The sequence below is a fragment of the Labrus bergylta genome, chromosome 15 (assembly GCF_963930695.1).
Source record: "Labrus bergylta chromosome 15, fLabBer1.1, whole genome shotgun sequence".
NCBI lineage: Eukaryota > Metazoa > Chordata > Actinopteri > Labriformes > Labridae > Labrus > Labrus bergylta.
In genome coordinates this window covers 10,882,993-10,900,495 of record NC_089209.1, presented here as the reverse complement: position 1 = coordinate 10,900,495, position 17,503 = coordinate 10,882,993, and the positions used below count along the sequence as shown (strand labels likewise).

At 40.9% G+C, this 17,503-nt stretch overlaps 1 protein-coding gene across 1 annotated transcript in view; it reads left to right on the top strand.

The window, feature by feature from the left end:
• LOC109989653 (protein eva-1 homolog A) overlaps window positions 1-17,503 on the top strand; it is a 91,801-nt gene that overhangs the window by 11,772 nt on the left and 62,526 nt on the right. The window contains exons 2-4 of the mRNA XM_029278810.2: window positions 10,655-10,878; window positions 13,516-13,639; window positions 15,843-15,995. Of these exons, the coding sequence (XP_029134643.2) occupies window positions 10,655-10,878; window positions 13,516-13,639; window positions 15,843-15,995 (501 nt within the window). The remainder of the gene's footprint in view (window positions 1-10,654; window positions 10,879-13,515; window positions 13,640-15,842; window positions 15,996-17,503) is intronic.

The window sequence follows — 17,503 nt, the reverse complement described above, 5'->3', positions numbered from 1 at the left end:
ATTACAATATCCCAGAGACTCCTTTAACCCTTTTCACACATACGGAAATCTCCTGAAAAACTCTGGAGATTAGGCTACCCAGAGGTTCTTTAGGCTATGTGTGAAGGCAAACAGCCGCATTTTTCGCGCAGACTTTACCCGGAGTTTCTCCAGCCAGACCCCTAGTATTTTATCCACAGAATATCCGAGTGAGCTGATGTCTGAATGCAGCAGCATATACTCCAGAGATTTTCAATTCGAGCCAATGGAAAGAGAATGACGTTTATATACAGTGACAGCCTAAAGTGTCTGGATGCGACCACTACGATCTCCGTGCACGTAACTAAACGTCTGCATTATGTTTTCTGTTCGTCAGTATGTTGTTCTCCTCTCTTTTGTGGATGTTGTCATTCCATTGGATTACACATAGCATTGATATAAAGGCAAATATTCTCATTATAGCGTCGTGTAGCGGACTCTGTTGCTACAGCTGCTACTTCCGCGTTGTTTTTTTTTTTACGTCGCATCCCCCGCCCCCCCCCCTCCCCTCTGACAGGGAAAGTCCCCCGCTGTGAGGAGCATATGTGAACGGCTTGTTCGGGAGAATCTCCGGAGAAGTCCTCCTGTAAATATCTAGATATTATCCGGAGTGCATATGTTAAAACGGCTTTTGTTTCAGTATTTGGTGCCCGTTGAGGAATAAAGAGGATGATGTCAGAAGAAAAGTTGAAAAAGGTACTTTTTCTTAGGCATTTTTAATTCTCAGCAACCATCATTTTTATGTAGTTATTCAGCTATTGCAGCAATGCAGCTGCACACCTTCACAATCCCTGCCCAACTTTGACAAGAACTGCACATTAGCAAAAAATATTAGTGAAAAGAAACCGTTCCTTTATCGTTCCTTTGTCCAAGCTGACGTTTCTAAAGCCTTAGGCTACCACTGACCCACCCAACAATCAACCTAATGATAAGTGGTGAGGACGACTGAAGAGAGATACATCTGTCGTTCAGTTAGTGACAATAAAGCTCACACACTGCTGCATCTGTCTGCTGTCTGCTGAACTGTGGTTGGCGAAGAGGCAGTCTGGCTGCCACCCACCTCTCCCAGGCCGTAAAAGTGACCATTAAAATGACTGATTCCTCTCCCCTTCCCATCTTTCTGTTTCTCTATTTTTTGTCACCCACATCCTCTGTGGGTGTCTGGAACATGCAGCCATTCACCTTGTATCCCATCCCACCAATGATAAGAAACACACAACACACTCTCTCACCTATTGAACTATGACCCCAGAGGGTCGTAAAGGGGAGGCACGTGCTAACAGAGGTCATGGGAGGGTTTGGGTGGGACCTGTGTTTGGTTTTTGGGGGATCCTTAGGGTAGACATAGCGGCCACTTTCCAACTGAGAGGCCATCATCAGGCCTGGCAGATGTTATATAGTCTGTCACCCCCCCCCCACAGGATGAGATTTAGACAACAGACCCACAGGTGGACGTCCTCCCTTTGTCTGTTGGAGTTAGCTAACTCCGATAAACTGAAATATAGACCACAGACGTGTTGCTAACATGTCTGAGTTAGTTTAACTTAACAACTTATCAGCTTCCCTTGGTGTTTTCTTTAAGCTATAAGCTTAACTGTGGATTTGTGAAAACATTATGATAACATTTTATCTATTTGCAACTTTCATTTGAATAATAAAAAAAAAGATTAGCTGCATAGTTATCCAGAATTTCTCATAGAAACATTCAGGGCTGGGATGTTTCCTAATTTATCTGGAGACTTTAATTGTCCGGGGGTCTCCAGCAGCCTAGTGGTTATAGTGCACATGCCGATGTACAGAGGCTATAGTCCACTGACCTGGGACTCATTACCCACTCTATGGGCAGCCATGAGCCATCTTGGATGTTTTTGTTCTAGTACTGTTTGTGCCTACAGTCCAAACTAATGTAACCAGGGTATGTTAGCTGATGGCTAACTACACAGATGTATTGAAATTTGATGGACCTCCATAACCTTTAGTTCTTATATTTGTGCCGATAGTACCAATCACATGCCTTAACATTATATCTTTCATTTCAAAGTGTAGCAGGATCAGTTTCAGCCCAGTGTCCGTCTGAATTGTAGCCATATTAAAAGATTCTGCACATCATGATGCTCAATGCTAAAACATGAGGTTTGAAGAGAGGAGAATTCAGTAAGGGCAAGAGAGTATGGATGTGGGATGGACGTGGAGATCATCCAATTCTTCTGCAGGAGACAAAATGACCCTCTTGTTACAGTTTCCTTTTATCTACTTGAATCAACTATAATGTACAATATTGCAGTTTCTGCACCCTTTCTGCACATGACAAAGCAGCAAAAAAAACAAAAACAAAGAAGGAAGTATTTGCTGAATAATGGGCTTCTGCATAATCTGGGAATTTTGAGATTCTCTTCTGGCAGTATTGTCTGTTTTTTGTGTCCACCTACAAGTTGAATAAGAGCCACCCAGCAAGGTCACATACCAAAGATCGACCCTTTGAAACTTACCTTTATTATGTCACTACAGCAGGCTCTCTGCATGTATCTAATCCTCGGTGAAGCTGAAATATTCAGATGGGCTTTCAGTTGCAATAAATGAAACAATGTGAAGAAATGGATCACTGGAGAACATAAGGCTACAACACCCAAAACCCATCTTAGGCCGTTGGGAGACAGCTGCTGATGGACTCATTTGTCTTTGTGTGAACAAATAAACGAGTTATGGTAAGGAAAGCTTGGGGCTGGAGAGGGTGTATTACCAGTATGTTTTTTGTTTGTGTCCAGCGAGTTTAATTATGTGCCTCTGTGGGTTTCTGTGTGATTATGTGTTTATGTGTGTCTGTGTGTGTAGGTGTTAGAAAGATAAACCATCCCAGAGAGGAGGAGGAGGAGAGGACCGGGGCGAGTGGTGTGTTTGTGTTTGTGTCTCCGGTTTTATTGACCTCAGCTGCTCAGGCTCCGGCCTCTGTCTGTGTGTGTGTGTGTGTGTGTGTGTGTGTGTGTGTGTGTTTGGGCCAGGGAGGGGAGGGAAATGTAAACAAGTCTGCCTCTCAAATTAAGAGAAATAACCTCAGGAAATTGTTACACACCATACCATTAGAGGAGACCATGTGGTGATTTTAAAAACAGATAGTATAAACATGCAGACCCTCATCTTGTGTCAAAAACGAAGCATGTCCATGCATCACTGAACAAAATGTAAACATGCAAGTGTGTTTAGATTTACATCTGTGCAAACTGATGACAGACAGAAAAAAGGTGATGATATAAAAATACATACTAATTATTGATGCTAGAGTCAGAATGACAAATCAGTATTTACTCCAATTTTAAATTTTAATTTACTCTTGCATGGTCATGTTTTTTTTAATTTCGCAATATTCCCAATTCTATCATCTCAACTTTAGGAAGTTAAGTCTGAAGATAGTGTGAATCATGCAGGTTTTTTTTTTTTTTTTCCATTTGTAAACGGGGGGGAATACTCTGAGAGGTGATTTGAATATGTGTTGTTTAGGTCCTCAGACCCTCATGTGAGTAAGCCCCTTCAGCTGACAGCCCCCACCCACTCAGTAACTGTAGTGTACGGTGTGTGTAGGTTAACGTGTTCAGTAAGTATTCTCGGAAGTCTGCACTTCACACTGTATAGCAGCCGTCACGTGGTGCCCATTAGTGCTGTCAACACAGCACTTACACTGCAGATCATCAGCATGCTGAGGTTGACTTCAAGATATAAACTAACAAATCAGCTCCCTAATAAGCCCATCCGTCTGGCTGGAATAGGTCTCTTCAGAGTACCTAGAAGTTTGTTGTGAAAAACAGCTCATTCAGCACTTTCAGTCAAAGCCCTTATGTTCAAAATCTAATAGTATCTCTGAGCTCTACAAAATCTTAAAACATTTTAAGCTCATTGTTTAGATTATATTAGTCGAACTGTTTTGGTTTACTCTTATTAGAGCTGTGGAGTAATTGTTTTCAAAATATGGGATTTTTTTTTTTTAGTTTTATAAAAATTACCGGTATATATTTTTTACACATTTCATTGATAAAACAATTATGATCACGATGATAAGATCATAATACACAAATGAATTGACAATAATGAATATTGTTCACTTCAGCCAAAATGCTAATAGATTTAATTGACTTTGTGTTCAGCTTTAAGCAGTAACTAACTTTACATTTCCCTTGTCAAACAATTTGACCCTCATCCTGTCTGCCTCAGCAGGATTGTAATTGCATTTCTCGAACAAGCCATCGACTATAATCACAGTTTGATGTAAATCTAGCTCAACCTGATTGGGCCGTATTCAGAACAGTAAATCCCCCAACCCAGTCCTCCTCCGTTAGAAAAGACAAAGAGAGAAATATTCAAACAAACAAAGTACCAAAGTCATGATCAAAACCAATGAGAGGGTTTTCAGTGCACTCCCACTGGGTTATCTGTACTGTGCCCAAGCACCCTTCATCCTTAAAGTTCAGTTTTCTCGCTTGGAAGAGGTGTGCTTCAGCATGGTACAGTTCATGCACGAGCACAAGCACGCGGCTCCATAGAACCCAACGATTACTACCTTTTGATATTGAGAAATCCTGCAGTGCGGAAGCGGACCCGACAGCGCCTCTCTACTATTTTTTGTATTTTCGAGTCCGTCTGTCTTCTAAACTGAGCGCGCTTCATGATGACATAAAGACATGCATGTGTTGTATTACGGCGTTATGTACAAAGAGGTAACCGTGCTCAGGCCCGGTTAGTCCTGGAGCAGTGTGAGTGCAGGCCTGCAGGGGGGATGGGGATTGGGGACAACTGTGCTTAATCACGGTACGGGACAACTTTGCCAGTGTGAGTGCGCCCTGAGACACTTCTGACGTCAACTAACAGACAGATAGTTGCTAACATTTCCTGATAACAAATATCCATCAAATATTTACGTGCTGTGCACAAAATTCCAAGCTGGTGTACAATTTTTCAAATTCATGCACACAGTCTTAGACTGTTTCACTCAACACTTATTACAGCACTGGAAAGAACTTTCAACGAGCCACCCACCAACAGTGCTTGAGTAGTTCAAATCTAATCCTGCTCTGACTTATGACAAATCTACCTACTTAGTTTATAGCCTAATATCTCTGTGCTCTTTTGCTGCCCTGTTCTGCAGTGTGATTAGTATGAAACTAGGCTAATCCAAAACGTGACTATAGTAGCAAGACTAATGTACTGTAAGACAAGGAATGCAGTGTATTTGAGGAATGCAACTCAAATCTACACTGGCTTAGCAGTGAGGACTGTACTTGGCACATTCACAGCGGTGGTTGCTTGTAGCTTTGCTTTGAGATAATGTTCATTTTTTATATCTTTTGTGGCATCTGCGTGAACTTTTGCTCATTTTTCTTCTTGGGTTTGACATTTCGTTTCATGTAAGCACACCTTATCAACCAACTCATGTTTGGTATACTCAAAGTTTTATGCTCTGAAGAGGTCAGTGCAGTTTATGATTTAGAACCAGTGGTTTATCTAAAAGTCATGCCCTGCTCTAGGCCCATGTACCGCCTCTGTGGGTTTTTAAGAAAAGTAATTACTACAGGGCATAAAGCCACCGGCTCGGGCCTTTTGGACTTCAGCTGCCACATCCTGTGAGAACTTTTTAAAGAGCTGTCTTATTTTCTCTGTACAGCTCGTTTTCCTCATAACAAGTATTTTTTCATTCCCTTCTTGGTCCAATTAAAACTACCACCCTTATTATTTTTTGAGTTGAATAACCTGATTATATAGCAGATGCCTTTTTGGATCCAGTCAGCCTTCATCTGCCACTTTCCTTTCCTGTCAATCATCTCCTCTTATTCTTTTCAACATCTCCTTCTTCCCCCTTCATCGTCTCCACCAGCCTCCTCTTGAGCGTTGCCAGAGCACGGCCTGCCTCCATCTTTAAGGGAAACCTCCACACCCCCACCCCCATAATCACCACATAAAGGGAATTCCTTCTCCAGCAGCAGGCCTGCAGCTTTGGATCTTTGAAATTTTGATGGTTTGATGGCTATAATTTGCTTAAAATAACAGCAATAAAGGGTACAAAGCTATAAATGCCTAAATACCTAATGTATCTAGATGAAACAGGATGCAGCCTTTGATTTTGTAGCTTTCAAGATTGTATTGGGTTACTATGGAATGCTTTTTGGTTATTGCAGATACATATGCATAGTGCATCTTAGTTATCACTAAATCACAAAACAGGCACTTTCTTGGCTTTAACTAAGCTACAGCATAATCTCCTGATATCCTGCAACATAATACATTCTTTCTCAATGCAAGAGGCATTACAAACAAAGCAAAGTAAGTTTAATGAGTAAGCAGCTGAATAATAAGCAGCCCCGAGCCTGAGATATTATAACATGTCAGTTATAGTTCATGCAGCAGTGCATTGTTCAGTCTCCAGGCTCAGCCAATTGGAGAAGGCGGCATCTTTCAAACAAAAGGTGAAATCCCTTAGCGTGAGTGACAGACAAGACTCTCTCTCTCTCTCTCTCTCTCTCTCTCTCTCTCTCTCTCTCTCTCTCTCTCTCTCTCTTTTGCTCCACTCGTCCTTTGCAGACACTCAAAACCTTAACATAGGTGACCACAAGAAAGGTTTGAGTTTCCTTGCAGCCGTTTGTGAATGAAACGACAAGATTACACCAGAGAGTCCTGCATCGAAGTCAACTCCTACACACAAGATAAACTTTGTTTTTCTATATTTACACTCACTTTGCTGCAGAATTCTCATCAGTATGTGAGCTGCACCAGGTTGCAAGTAGTAATGATTCCCATGGAGGAAAACCTTCTCCAGCAGCAGTCCTTTTTTTTTCTGTGGCATGTTGACACAACACACCAGGCTTCACTAATCTCCATCATACCTGATCCCCTCCATTGCTGGGTCAGATTGAAGGGTCATCACATGACCGCAGATGAGGAGCTACCAATCATAAGGGCCTCTGATTTCTGGCTTTACAATTAGCTGAGAGACTGTGTTTGTAGTTGAAATGTGAGAATTTGTAACTCCTGATAGGTTAAGTCCCATCATATGACAAGACACCATCTGTTAGATACAAAAGGCAGTCATCTGCAAACATGTTGATGACAAATCCATGTACTGCCTGAGCCGAGATTAAATGGACTTTACAGGGCATTTCACGGCAAGAGCAACCTGTTTGTACACGACCGGCACAGCGACCGCATCATCCTGTCTTTTTAAAGGCCGTATAAACACACCAGCAGACATAATAGTGCTGCGCTTTTGTTGAGAGAAAGGGCAGAGAGCTAGTTAAGGAAGAAGTCTGTCCCCACATGAGGAAAAAAAAGGGAGAAGGGGAGAAGGAGAGACGCCTGGGTGTTCCTCCAGCATTGTTCGGCCTTCTGCCTCTGAGGGACACCTGTCATTGGCTGGGCGGTTTACACAGGTGCCTTTAACCCCGTCTGATTTGTTCGGCCTTGAAAAGGAGGCTTCAGTCAACAGGTAGCGTGAAGGGAACAATAGCGAACGTCCTGAAGGAGAGAGAGAGAGAGACAGAGGAGTGAGTGGGAGGAGGGTGGGATGAAGAAAACACACCTGAGGGTTTGTGTGAGATAATCTGTTTGCCTTTTACTCACAGTCCCACTTTGAAGGGTGGAGGAAGGCGTATCAGGCTGTTGCTCAACCATCTCAAGAAACCCCTCCTCCGTCCTAAGAGGTTGAACTGCTTGAATTCAAACATCTCCCCTCAGTCCTCTCCGTTTCACCCTCTTCATAACCTCTGCTAGGTTTCCGTGGTTACGGGACTCGGTTAACTTAAGGGCGGCACAAACTCGTGGTCTCTCATGGCGCTGGCCCTCTGCCAAGAACCAGCCTTAATAATGTGATACTGTTACACCAACAACCACACACCCAGGCCTCCAGAGCCGAGCAGAGAGGCTTGTTCCTGCCACGCTGTTTGTGTTGACGTTTTGTATGCACGGGTGTGTAATAGTGTGTGTGTGTGTGTGTGTGGTCTGGCTGCCAGGGGAAATGCCAAGATCTCTCTCACCCTGTGTGGAATGTGGCAGGCAGAGCAGACAAAAGTGTGAATGAAAGATTATTTTTGAGTGGAAGAAACTTAAAGCACAGAAAATGATACACTTCATTTAAATTGTAATAGTGATGCCAGAAGTTTCCTTTTCATGACAGAAAGAAAAGAACGTACCTTCTGTGGTGCTATCCTGCTGCCTCTCAGTCAGGGATTTCTAGATGTGCATTGTTACATGTGTTATTTTTGTACTTTGTTGGTTTTTACTTATTGATTTGTTGTTTTTGAGTCCATTGGCTTAAAGTTGTTTCCTGTGATTGAATTGGATCGTATGTGGATCGTTGTTGCGGTTTTACTGTGCCTGTACCCATTAAAGCCACAAACCTAAATGTCCTCATTCAATTTTTTAACTATTTAGAAACCAAGCTGCAGCACCAACAGCTGCTTTGGTTTGCTTTTCTTATAATAATGGTCTGTGGCATGCAAATGATCTCTAAATAAACCTAAAATAGCTTCTCTTGTGCACCTGCTCTCCATTTTCACAATCCAGCTACAGGTGTAGAGCTGTTACAGGGCGCTTTAGTGGTATAATAACCATCCGTATTTAGAAAGCTGACCTTTCAAACGCCTGAGAATGTCTCTCGTTTCCCTTCCTCCTTTTAACTGTGGCCATGGTGATAAGGGGACAGTGTGTGTGTGTTTTGTGTGTGTGTGTACGTGCTTGCTTGCTGTTGTGCATGTTAGCTAACACTGGTTATTTCCTCTTGCCTACCAAACACTAACCAAATAAAGGTAATTGAACTGCAGTGTGTCCACTTGGAGAGTGTGTGTGAGAGCGTGTGTGTGTTGACTTATCTGGAAATGTGTTTGCAGAGCACTTAGAGGGAAGCTTGGGGAAGTTGTTTTGTGATTTTGGCCTTTTATGAAGTTTGATTTTTACTCAATAATTGTATGGAATTGTCACAGTTCAAGTTTAATTCGGATGCTATGCAGTCTTGTCTTTATAAAGTGTCGATTTTTGGGATTAGAGCAAATCTACAAAGTTCACAAGGTTAGAGGCTAAGCTAAGACAAAGCAAAGTGTTTGTTTCTCCTCTTTTCCAGCCAGCACATAAATGCTCAAAATACAGCAAGTCCAGAAACACATTATATGACAGTTGCCAAGGTATCAGCTATCTCCTTTATCTGTTTCTTTCTCCCACGCAGGAATGTTAATGGCAGCTTTTGTGATGGCTTCACTTATCCTATGTGACTGACAGGCTGACTGGCAGAGACCCTTAATGGGAAAGTAGGTTTAGCTGAGAGACTTCCATCGAGGGAGCCTCTGAGGTTAAATTAGAGTTCAATTGGTGCTTGTTCCATTAAATGGTTTATGTAACGTCTCTATTCATTGTCTTGATACCAGCTGGTTTGTTTGTGGCAAGCAAACATGTTTACTAGCTAGCTATTAACATGCTAACAGCAATTTAGCCTGGAGAGCTGCCGCATATTGAAAAGAGAGAGGTACAGCCTGACATCTTGGTAAATGTTAGGTCTTATTAACAACTTATCACACTAGCAGAACCATATGGCTTTAATGTAATTCGTAGAAAAGTAAGCTAACTGTCAAACAAATAACAAATCATAGAGCTGGCTTTCCCCTCAAATTTGTGGTTGAGAAAGAGTCCAGTAAGTTGGCATGTGTGGGCTTTATCCTACTCTTATAGTGTAATAATGTCAGGCTTTGGAAGTCATCCTCGGCAGGTATTTTTCAATATCAAACACAGGAGTATGTTCTTCAGCCATGACCTGAGGGCTGACGCTAACAGCTACATGAGCTAAAGCTTTACCCTCTCTGTGTTGTTGTGGTATTTTCAGGCCTGGAGGCGTCTTTTGGATGTAAGCAGTGATCTGTCAGGGCTTGCCGATATGCAGCACCAACAAATGTCCATGGAAACCCTGCATTATTGAACAAAACAGATCACAAGGCTGGAGAATGCTACCTACTTGCCCTGCAGGCTATATGATAGTAGCATAGATAAAATGGTTATTTAGCTTACAGCTTTAGGGCTGCCAAACATTTCAATAATCAGTTGTGAAGATCTGGGTAGACTGGTATTTTATCAGTGTAGTGTCAAAACTTGGATTTAGCAATGTTATTTTTAACTAAGAAATGCAGAAGCTACAATAAATCAGTCAAGATATGAACAGAGTCCTAAACAGTATTTCAGTTTTTATTAGTCAAATGTTTTTTTGGGTTTTTTTTTACCGGACGCTGAATAGTTCTCTTCCTCTTCAAAACAAATGGACAAATGATGAGTTACAGTAAATACTGGCTTTAGCAGTTTTATGTAAAAATCTGTCTTTCAGCTGACACATCCCTCCCGCTTTGGTGGATAGCTAAGCTGATGCTAACTTCAAAGCTTTAGCTAACTAAAATCCTTCATTTGGTTACATAAACAATGCTGACATAATTCAAAACACGAGTAGTTGGCTTGTATTATTTTAGTGTTTAGTCAGTGAATATACTGCAATTACATGGATAAGTTGTGCAAATTTAGCTTGAGGCTACGATATGTGATATAAGGAAATCAATCATATTTAGTGCATGCAATGATAATCACAGCTTTTGAGGTAACATCTGCTTCTGCAATTTCTGTCTGATAGGTTATCTGTCCAAAGTGTTGAGAAACTACACCGAGCAGGCCTGTGACGGAGACTTCTTATCTGTTCGCTGCCCACCCCGCACAACCATCACCGTCCAATCAGCTTTTTATGGAAGGAAGGGAGCCTCGGACCCGCAACAGTGTCCGCAGACATACCAGGCCCTCCTAAGATCTTATAACGCTCAGGAGGATGACCGTTATTGCTCTGTGTCCACTGCACTACAGGTGAATCCTACATTGTTTTGTATCAGAAAATTATAACTTTGTTCACTTGTTTTCTTTTTTCCAAAGCTTCTCGACATATCTTTTAAATTCATCCCCGGTGTCCTCATGTCTGCCAGTCCTGGATCTCTCTCAGTTTTGGCACTCCTCCCATTGTTAACCCTCTCTCCAAACACATAGACATCCCCAGTTTTAGACTGCAGACCCTCCAGAGATAAAGAGTTTTGTAAAATTCTCAAATTGGCCAGGGGTTGTATGCAGAACACAGATTATGTAATGCTTTGTTAGGATGTTTTCCGGCAAATTACACTCTCTAAAGAGGAAGCCAGCTCGTATGTTCCTTTGGCACAAAGCGATTTCATGGGGTCTTTGCCTTTGCATCCTCTCCTAAATTGGGATGCTGCTGGACCAGAACCCCCCTGCTCTGCAGCACCAATACAAACACACACAAACACATCCTGTTCAGCATTCATTGGGCTGTTTGGTGTATTCTTAGCCCGTCTGCCTTCTAGCATTGAACGCCCTCCGTTTCCATTATAGCCAGCACAGCCATGAATGCACAGACACAGAGAGAGCATTGTGCTGAAGTGAGAGAATGACTGACTGCTGCACCACCCTCATGAGTACAACCCTGAGGAATCCCATTGCACCACCTGTTCGAGACCCTTGGCCTGTTAGTATTACAGTATGAATGACACTTATTTCAAGAGTATCCTAATTAGTAAAACAACTATTTATGAAAACTACCTCTTATTCTGATGTCCCTTTTTCATTTTTTCATGTATAAATATTTAGACAAATGAAATAAATACTTCCATGGCAGCAGCCTGTTGCATCAAATGCGTTTGATTTTGCTTGGTTTTGTGAATTATAACTCAGATGTGTATTATGCATTGCTTAAATTAAAGTTGTTGCATCACAGGGATTAAGTTACATTACACTCATATGTAACTTTTTATTCTATTTGCAGCCACACAGCATCATTCATTTAATTCATTGCATGCCCTTTTGCAACACGGTAATCCCATAGAGACTTCATTTATATGGTATTTCCGTTTTCAGCACCAAGATGTGCTTTACTTTGTGTAAAGAAATATTTAGGTTATGCCCAAATGAATGTGATTATAACACATTTTAGTAGCTTATTTATTTACCCACACCAAACCAGTATTGTACACCTATAGAATTTCCACTGAGCTGGTGCAGCCCATGTGCTGTTTCCTGAGCACAGGATCTTGTTGTTTTTGTGCGCTCAACAGTTCAAAAACCCATTAGATTAACAACAACATAAACAGAGAAAAACTGTGTTAACTTACATCTGAGAAGCTTATACAAATTCGATTATACAAATTAGTGCCGGTGGATTTTCCGTCAAGGAACTAATTAGTTAAATAACTAATTGTTACACTGATCCAAGTAATCCTTACATCGCAAATCTGTTTGCAGCATTAGGCGTTAAAGCATTTTGAATAAATTTCCCAGTGTGTGCAGCCTGATCGGTTGGGTAAGTTTGTCCCTTTTCAGTCATGCTACGAGCATTATGTCTCTTTAATAACAAGCAATACAGAGATCCTAGTTAACCCTAGTTATTTATTATTGTTGCATATGATGCTGTATTTAATGTATTTCTATCTTATTGTAAAAAAATCTCAAAAATCAACAATTTTAACTTCACTTCTGTAGCGAATCTACACTTCCATTATAACTAAGCGACTTCACCAACCTGTTTGTAGCATCCCATCCATGCTTGTTTGAATATTTTTCCGTCATGATTACATTGTACTCGTGTTAAGAGTCTTGCTATTTTCCTAAGACAGCCAGACAGCAGTGTTTATCAAATGTTTCTTTTCCTGGAGTAAAAAACAGAAATAGTTGAAGGCATTTTCACTCCTGAATGTGGTGCTCCAATAATTGCTTTGAACAGGTTAAAGTCCCACTAACTTTAAATACAAAACAGAAGACGTGTTCAATGCAAGCAAGAGAAATTCCAACTGGTGCTGGACAACAATTGAGGTCTGCAGACCTGATGTAATGAGCGTAAATAGACTTTGGTTTCTCTAACACTATGTTTGCAGGATAAATTCATGAAAGTTCAACAACCTTTAGGATTAGCAAGCTTCTCCTTTTAAAGCATCCATTTGTTTTTAAAATCAATCATAGTCAGAACCTTGATGTATATTTATTTTGCATTAGGGGGAAACACACAGACATCCCTTTATTCTCCTCCTTCACTTCACAGTATATTGTAACAAAAATCTCTCCTTTATTGTTAAATTTGGAAAAAGCTCTGAACAGAATCCGCTCAGTCATTCCTCTAGCGAGCGGGGATTTCAGTCCGGGAGAATGAATTTGTGTAGGAATGTGCTCACCTGTGCTGCAGCCACCTAAAGAAGATGAAACCAGAGAAGCAAAAGGATGCCAGGAAATGAGCTGAGTGGAGCTTTACAGAGATTTCTTTCTCCAGTTCTCTTATTTCTCTTACCTGCTCCTCTTCTCGTGTATTCCCAGGGCCATAAGCAAGCCTGTTTGAAGTGGTTTTAGGTTTGCCTGCTGCTGCTCTCGCCATCGTCTGCTTATTGTTCTCCGTCTAAAACTGTCTTTGGTCTCCTGCCGCTCTCTGTCACTCTTTCCCCTCTTTAGAAAATGCTGGACGAGTGCCAGGACAGAAGGAGCTGTCAAGTCCTTGTCAACAGCCGCGTGTTTGGGACAGACCAGTGTCCCGGCAGAAGTAAATACCTCATTGTCTGGTACAAATGCAGACCTAGTAAGTCCCTCAACCTCCTTAAATCCTCACACACATTTCTGTCTCTGTCAGTTCTGGAACTTTTTTCTTTCTCACAATGCTCATATTTATTAAAACAGCAAATCTTTAACTGATTGACCCAAAGTTTAGTGTGTCTGGTGATTAATACAGAGCTAGGTCAGTGTGCCTTTGTAGGGTCCTTGGCAGCAGTGTTTAGGTTTAAAGTGTAGTTTAAACCTCAACACAACTTTTGAGTGCACTGAAAAAAACGTGTATAGACTTACATCATGCTGGAGGATTTTTCCTTTTAACTAAAATTGATAATTTTGGTTATATTTAGAGGATAAAACAACTACAGTATAAACAAAAGCATTGCAATAAAGATATGAGGGATGTTTAATTTATTAAGTCTGCTTTTAATGATGAAATTGAATGCATCTACACCACAACGGTTATTTGTTCTCTGCCTGTTTATTTTCTCATTTGAGTCTGTATTGCACTAAGGTACATTTAGGTCATTCAAGGGAGAAGTTCATGTTAATATAGATGTTGTAATTATCAAGAAATTCCAACACAAGACCAAAAGTATTTATCCTGCCTTTCAAAAAACATCTGATTGCGTATGTGGCACTTTTATCTTATATTGGTTGCTATAGAGGATGCAAAAAATAATAATTTGAGGTACTAATTTCAGCTGTGCAGTAATTAAAACGTGTGTGCCAGAATTGATTTTACTCTCTAGGATGGCGCATGTGGAAATTATCTTAAAAGTATGGTACCCATGTTTGTGGTGAAGAATAAACATTTTCACCTTGTGCAACAACGTGGCTCTTCGTTACATGGGACAGAAATGGAGGAAAAGTCACATCACTGAAGTTATGGGATTGGTCGAAAAGTAAGAAAAACAAAACAAAAAATTGCCAGCCAAATTGGCAAGAGTATTTCAATTTACTTCTCATTTAAGAAACTCCTCCAGTCATATAACTACGCTGAATGAGTGATTATATGAGTCTCCCTGCTTCTAACCTTGTTCCTGCTCCATATAAATGAAAAGAAAGACTCTTGCGTGCCTCTGTCTTTATCCCTCTTCTTCTCTCTCTGCATGAATCAGGAAGCTAAGAGTATCACTCCAGAGGGGAGCCACAACAGAGCAATAATCCCACCCAGATTGTAGTCTCCGTTCACGGCTCAGTGCTGTGCTGAGCCAAGCTGCACTGAGCTGTGCAGCGGTTCACAGCGGAGTGACCAGGAGTGGGCATTAATCCACTGATCCCGCTGCCCTCCCCACCTTTTCTTCTCCACCGTACCCCGGGGCCAATCAACAGTTCTTTGTTCACTGTCACTTAACCAATGACTTCTCAGGGGAGGAGAAAAAAGGCTCCATGGGGTGTTAGTGAGGTGCAACGGGCAGGTGTCACTGCCTCTGAAAGGAGAGGTGGATTGAGGATAGAGGAAGTGAAGGAGAAAAGGAGGGTGGGAGAGAAAACAAGAGTTAGTCCATCACCAAGGGGATATCACAAAGTAGTCCACTCTCTTCTTTCTGCATTCCTGTTCCACTCCCCACATCGATGCAGGAGTGGCTGCTGTTGTGTTTTTATTTGCTGGCCAGTGGAGCTGCTCTGGCTGTCACAGGTCACTGTGGCTGGATGTGTGTGAGGAATGCCTCTGCGTGGCTCTACATGTCCGCCGAGCAACTCCACCTCTCCTTCTGCCTTCTCCTCCCACTGAAGCCTTTTGTCAGGCCTCTGGTTTTGGTGCTTGTTTAAAGTTGCACTACAGATGTTTGATCATAATAAGCAAATGGAAAAATCAAGGATAAACTTTCATCTGATAGTGTAAGGATTGAAGAGAAAATCATCAGTAGTGAACTTATGACCTGAAACCAGGAAAAAGACAAGATCTGCACTTTATAGAGCTATGTAGCACTGGTTTGAGGTACTTTCTAAAAAGCTTTTGCTTATTTAATCACTTAATCAAATGACTAACAGCCTTCAGGTTTTTGTGAAAGGTGTTGGATTGATCAAATCACACAGAGTTACATTTGAATCCACATCTGTAATATAAGTAGGCCTTTATCCAAAGTTGCTTGACTTACTTAATTTACAGGTTAGCAGAGCTATGTGCCACAAATCACACTACATATTTGTTTTTAACCTATTTTGAGTTATTCTTATTTTGGTAAGAAACTGATCTTTCCTTGTCTCTCTTTTTTCCCTCTTGCCAGACGAGTATAAGAGTAAGGTGGTCTGCGAGGAGGAGAGGATGAGGCTGAGCTGCAAACGGGGGATGCAGATTGCTGTTTATTCCGCCATGTTTGGTCGAACACAAAAAGGCACCCTGGAGTGTCCCCTCTACCACAGGAGGGCGCCATCAGTAGGTAAGGCAACTTTTTTTCACGGTCACACAGAGCGAAAGTGGATGAAGTAGCTTAAGCTACCTATACTGTCCGTGTTTACTGAGTAGATATTCAAGAATAATTCAATTAAAATGGGTTTCATTTTACAACTATTGCTCTTCTGTTGAGGTTTCTGGTCACTAAATGTTTATAAACTTGATCTTGGGTGTTTAGTAAGTTCCAAATGGCTAACTATAACAGGATTAGCCTTGTACATATTAGTCTTTGCTTATTTGTTTATTTTTTTGTGCTTATTGTTCATTTTTAATATTATACCTTTTGTACAAAGAGAGCACAGTTTACCGAAGTAAAATTCCTTGTGTATTTAAGCATACCTGGCCAATAAAGCTGATTCTGGTTAACATTAGCATGCTAACAGAGCCATCAAGACCTTAAATGAAAAGAAATACAACAAATAGTTAACTTAACTGACCTGACAGTTAATTAATTAAAACACACCATCTCATCAGACTAAATTGTATATCAAATCTCCATGTATAAATAAAATAAAATAAATCCTTAATAAACAAAGGTTTGGCGGCAAAGTTTGATATGTAGCCCCCACATGTTTTTTAAGCAGCTAGCCAATATGACAACGATGTATCTTTACAATTACTTTTGATTTTATGCCAATACAAATGTTTCCCTTGACAAATTCACAGATTACAAAAGTAAAAGATCTCAGCATCTTAAATTATGTAAGTTTCAATGGTCTTTTTCTTTCTAGAAGTAAGCTAACAGTTCAAAGGTAGCTTAATAAAGAATAGTAGCTTTGAATTGAACCTAATCAGGATGTTATATACAAACAGAACAGTAAGTGACCCATGGTGGTGTTTTGTAGTGGTCTGAGAATGGTAACAGTCTTTTTAATCTTAAATATTAGTTTACATTATCATTAGCTTTTTTCAAAGATTCAGTTTTGAGGTCAGTGTGAGATTAACAGAGGACATCAGAGGACAAGAGATTTCTTAAATTAAGACACAAATCAAGCCTGCCTGTGTTTACATGATGTTAAACTGAGTCTCCGTGTCCTGCTAATGTTCTTATACATATTAATGACTAGAGTGAGGTACTGAATGAGCAGCAGTACCTATGGGCTTTTATTTCCTCTGTTTGTCAAGAATTGCCTTAATAAAACACCAGGCATCAATTTTCATCATTATGAGGTTTTACACGCCAGCACTTGAACACCCCTGAACCACAAACAGAAGTACAAATGCTGCCAGGTTCTTAATTATTCCTTTTGTATTTATTTCCTGAATTGTCTTGAGTGACATTGCCTTAAGACACTGTTGTGGTTTGGAAGATTCCTCTATAGCTTCTTGTGATTGCGGGTCCATGATTAAACATCAATCTTTCACAATTTAACATTTCTTTGTCTTGTCAGAAAAGTATGTGGAGATGTATATAACTAGATCGACACACCCAAACCTGCACACACACATTGCTAGGGGAATTGGGGTGGAATGTAGATCGGGTGTCGCTGTCAT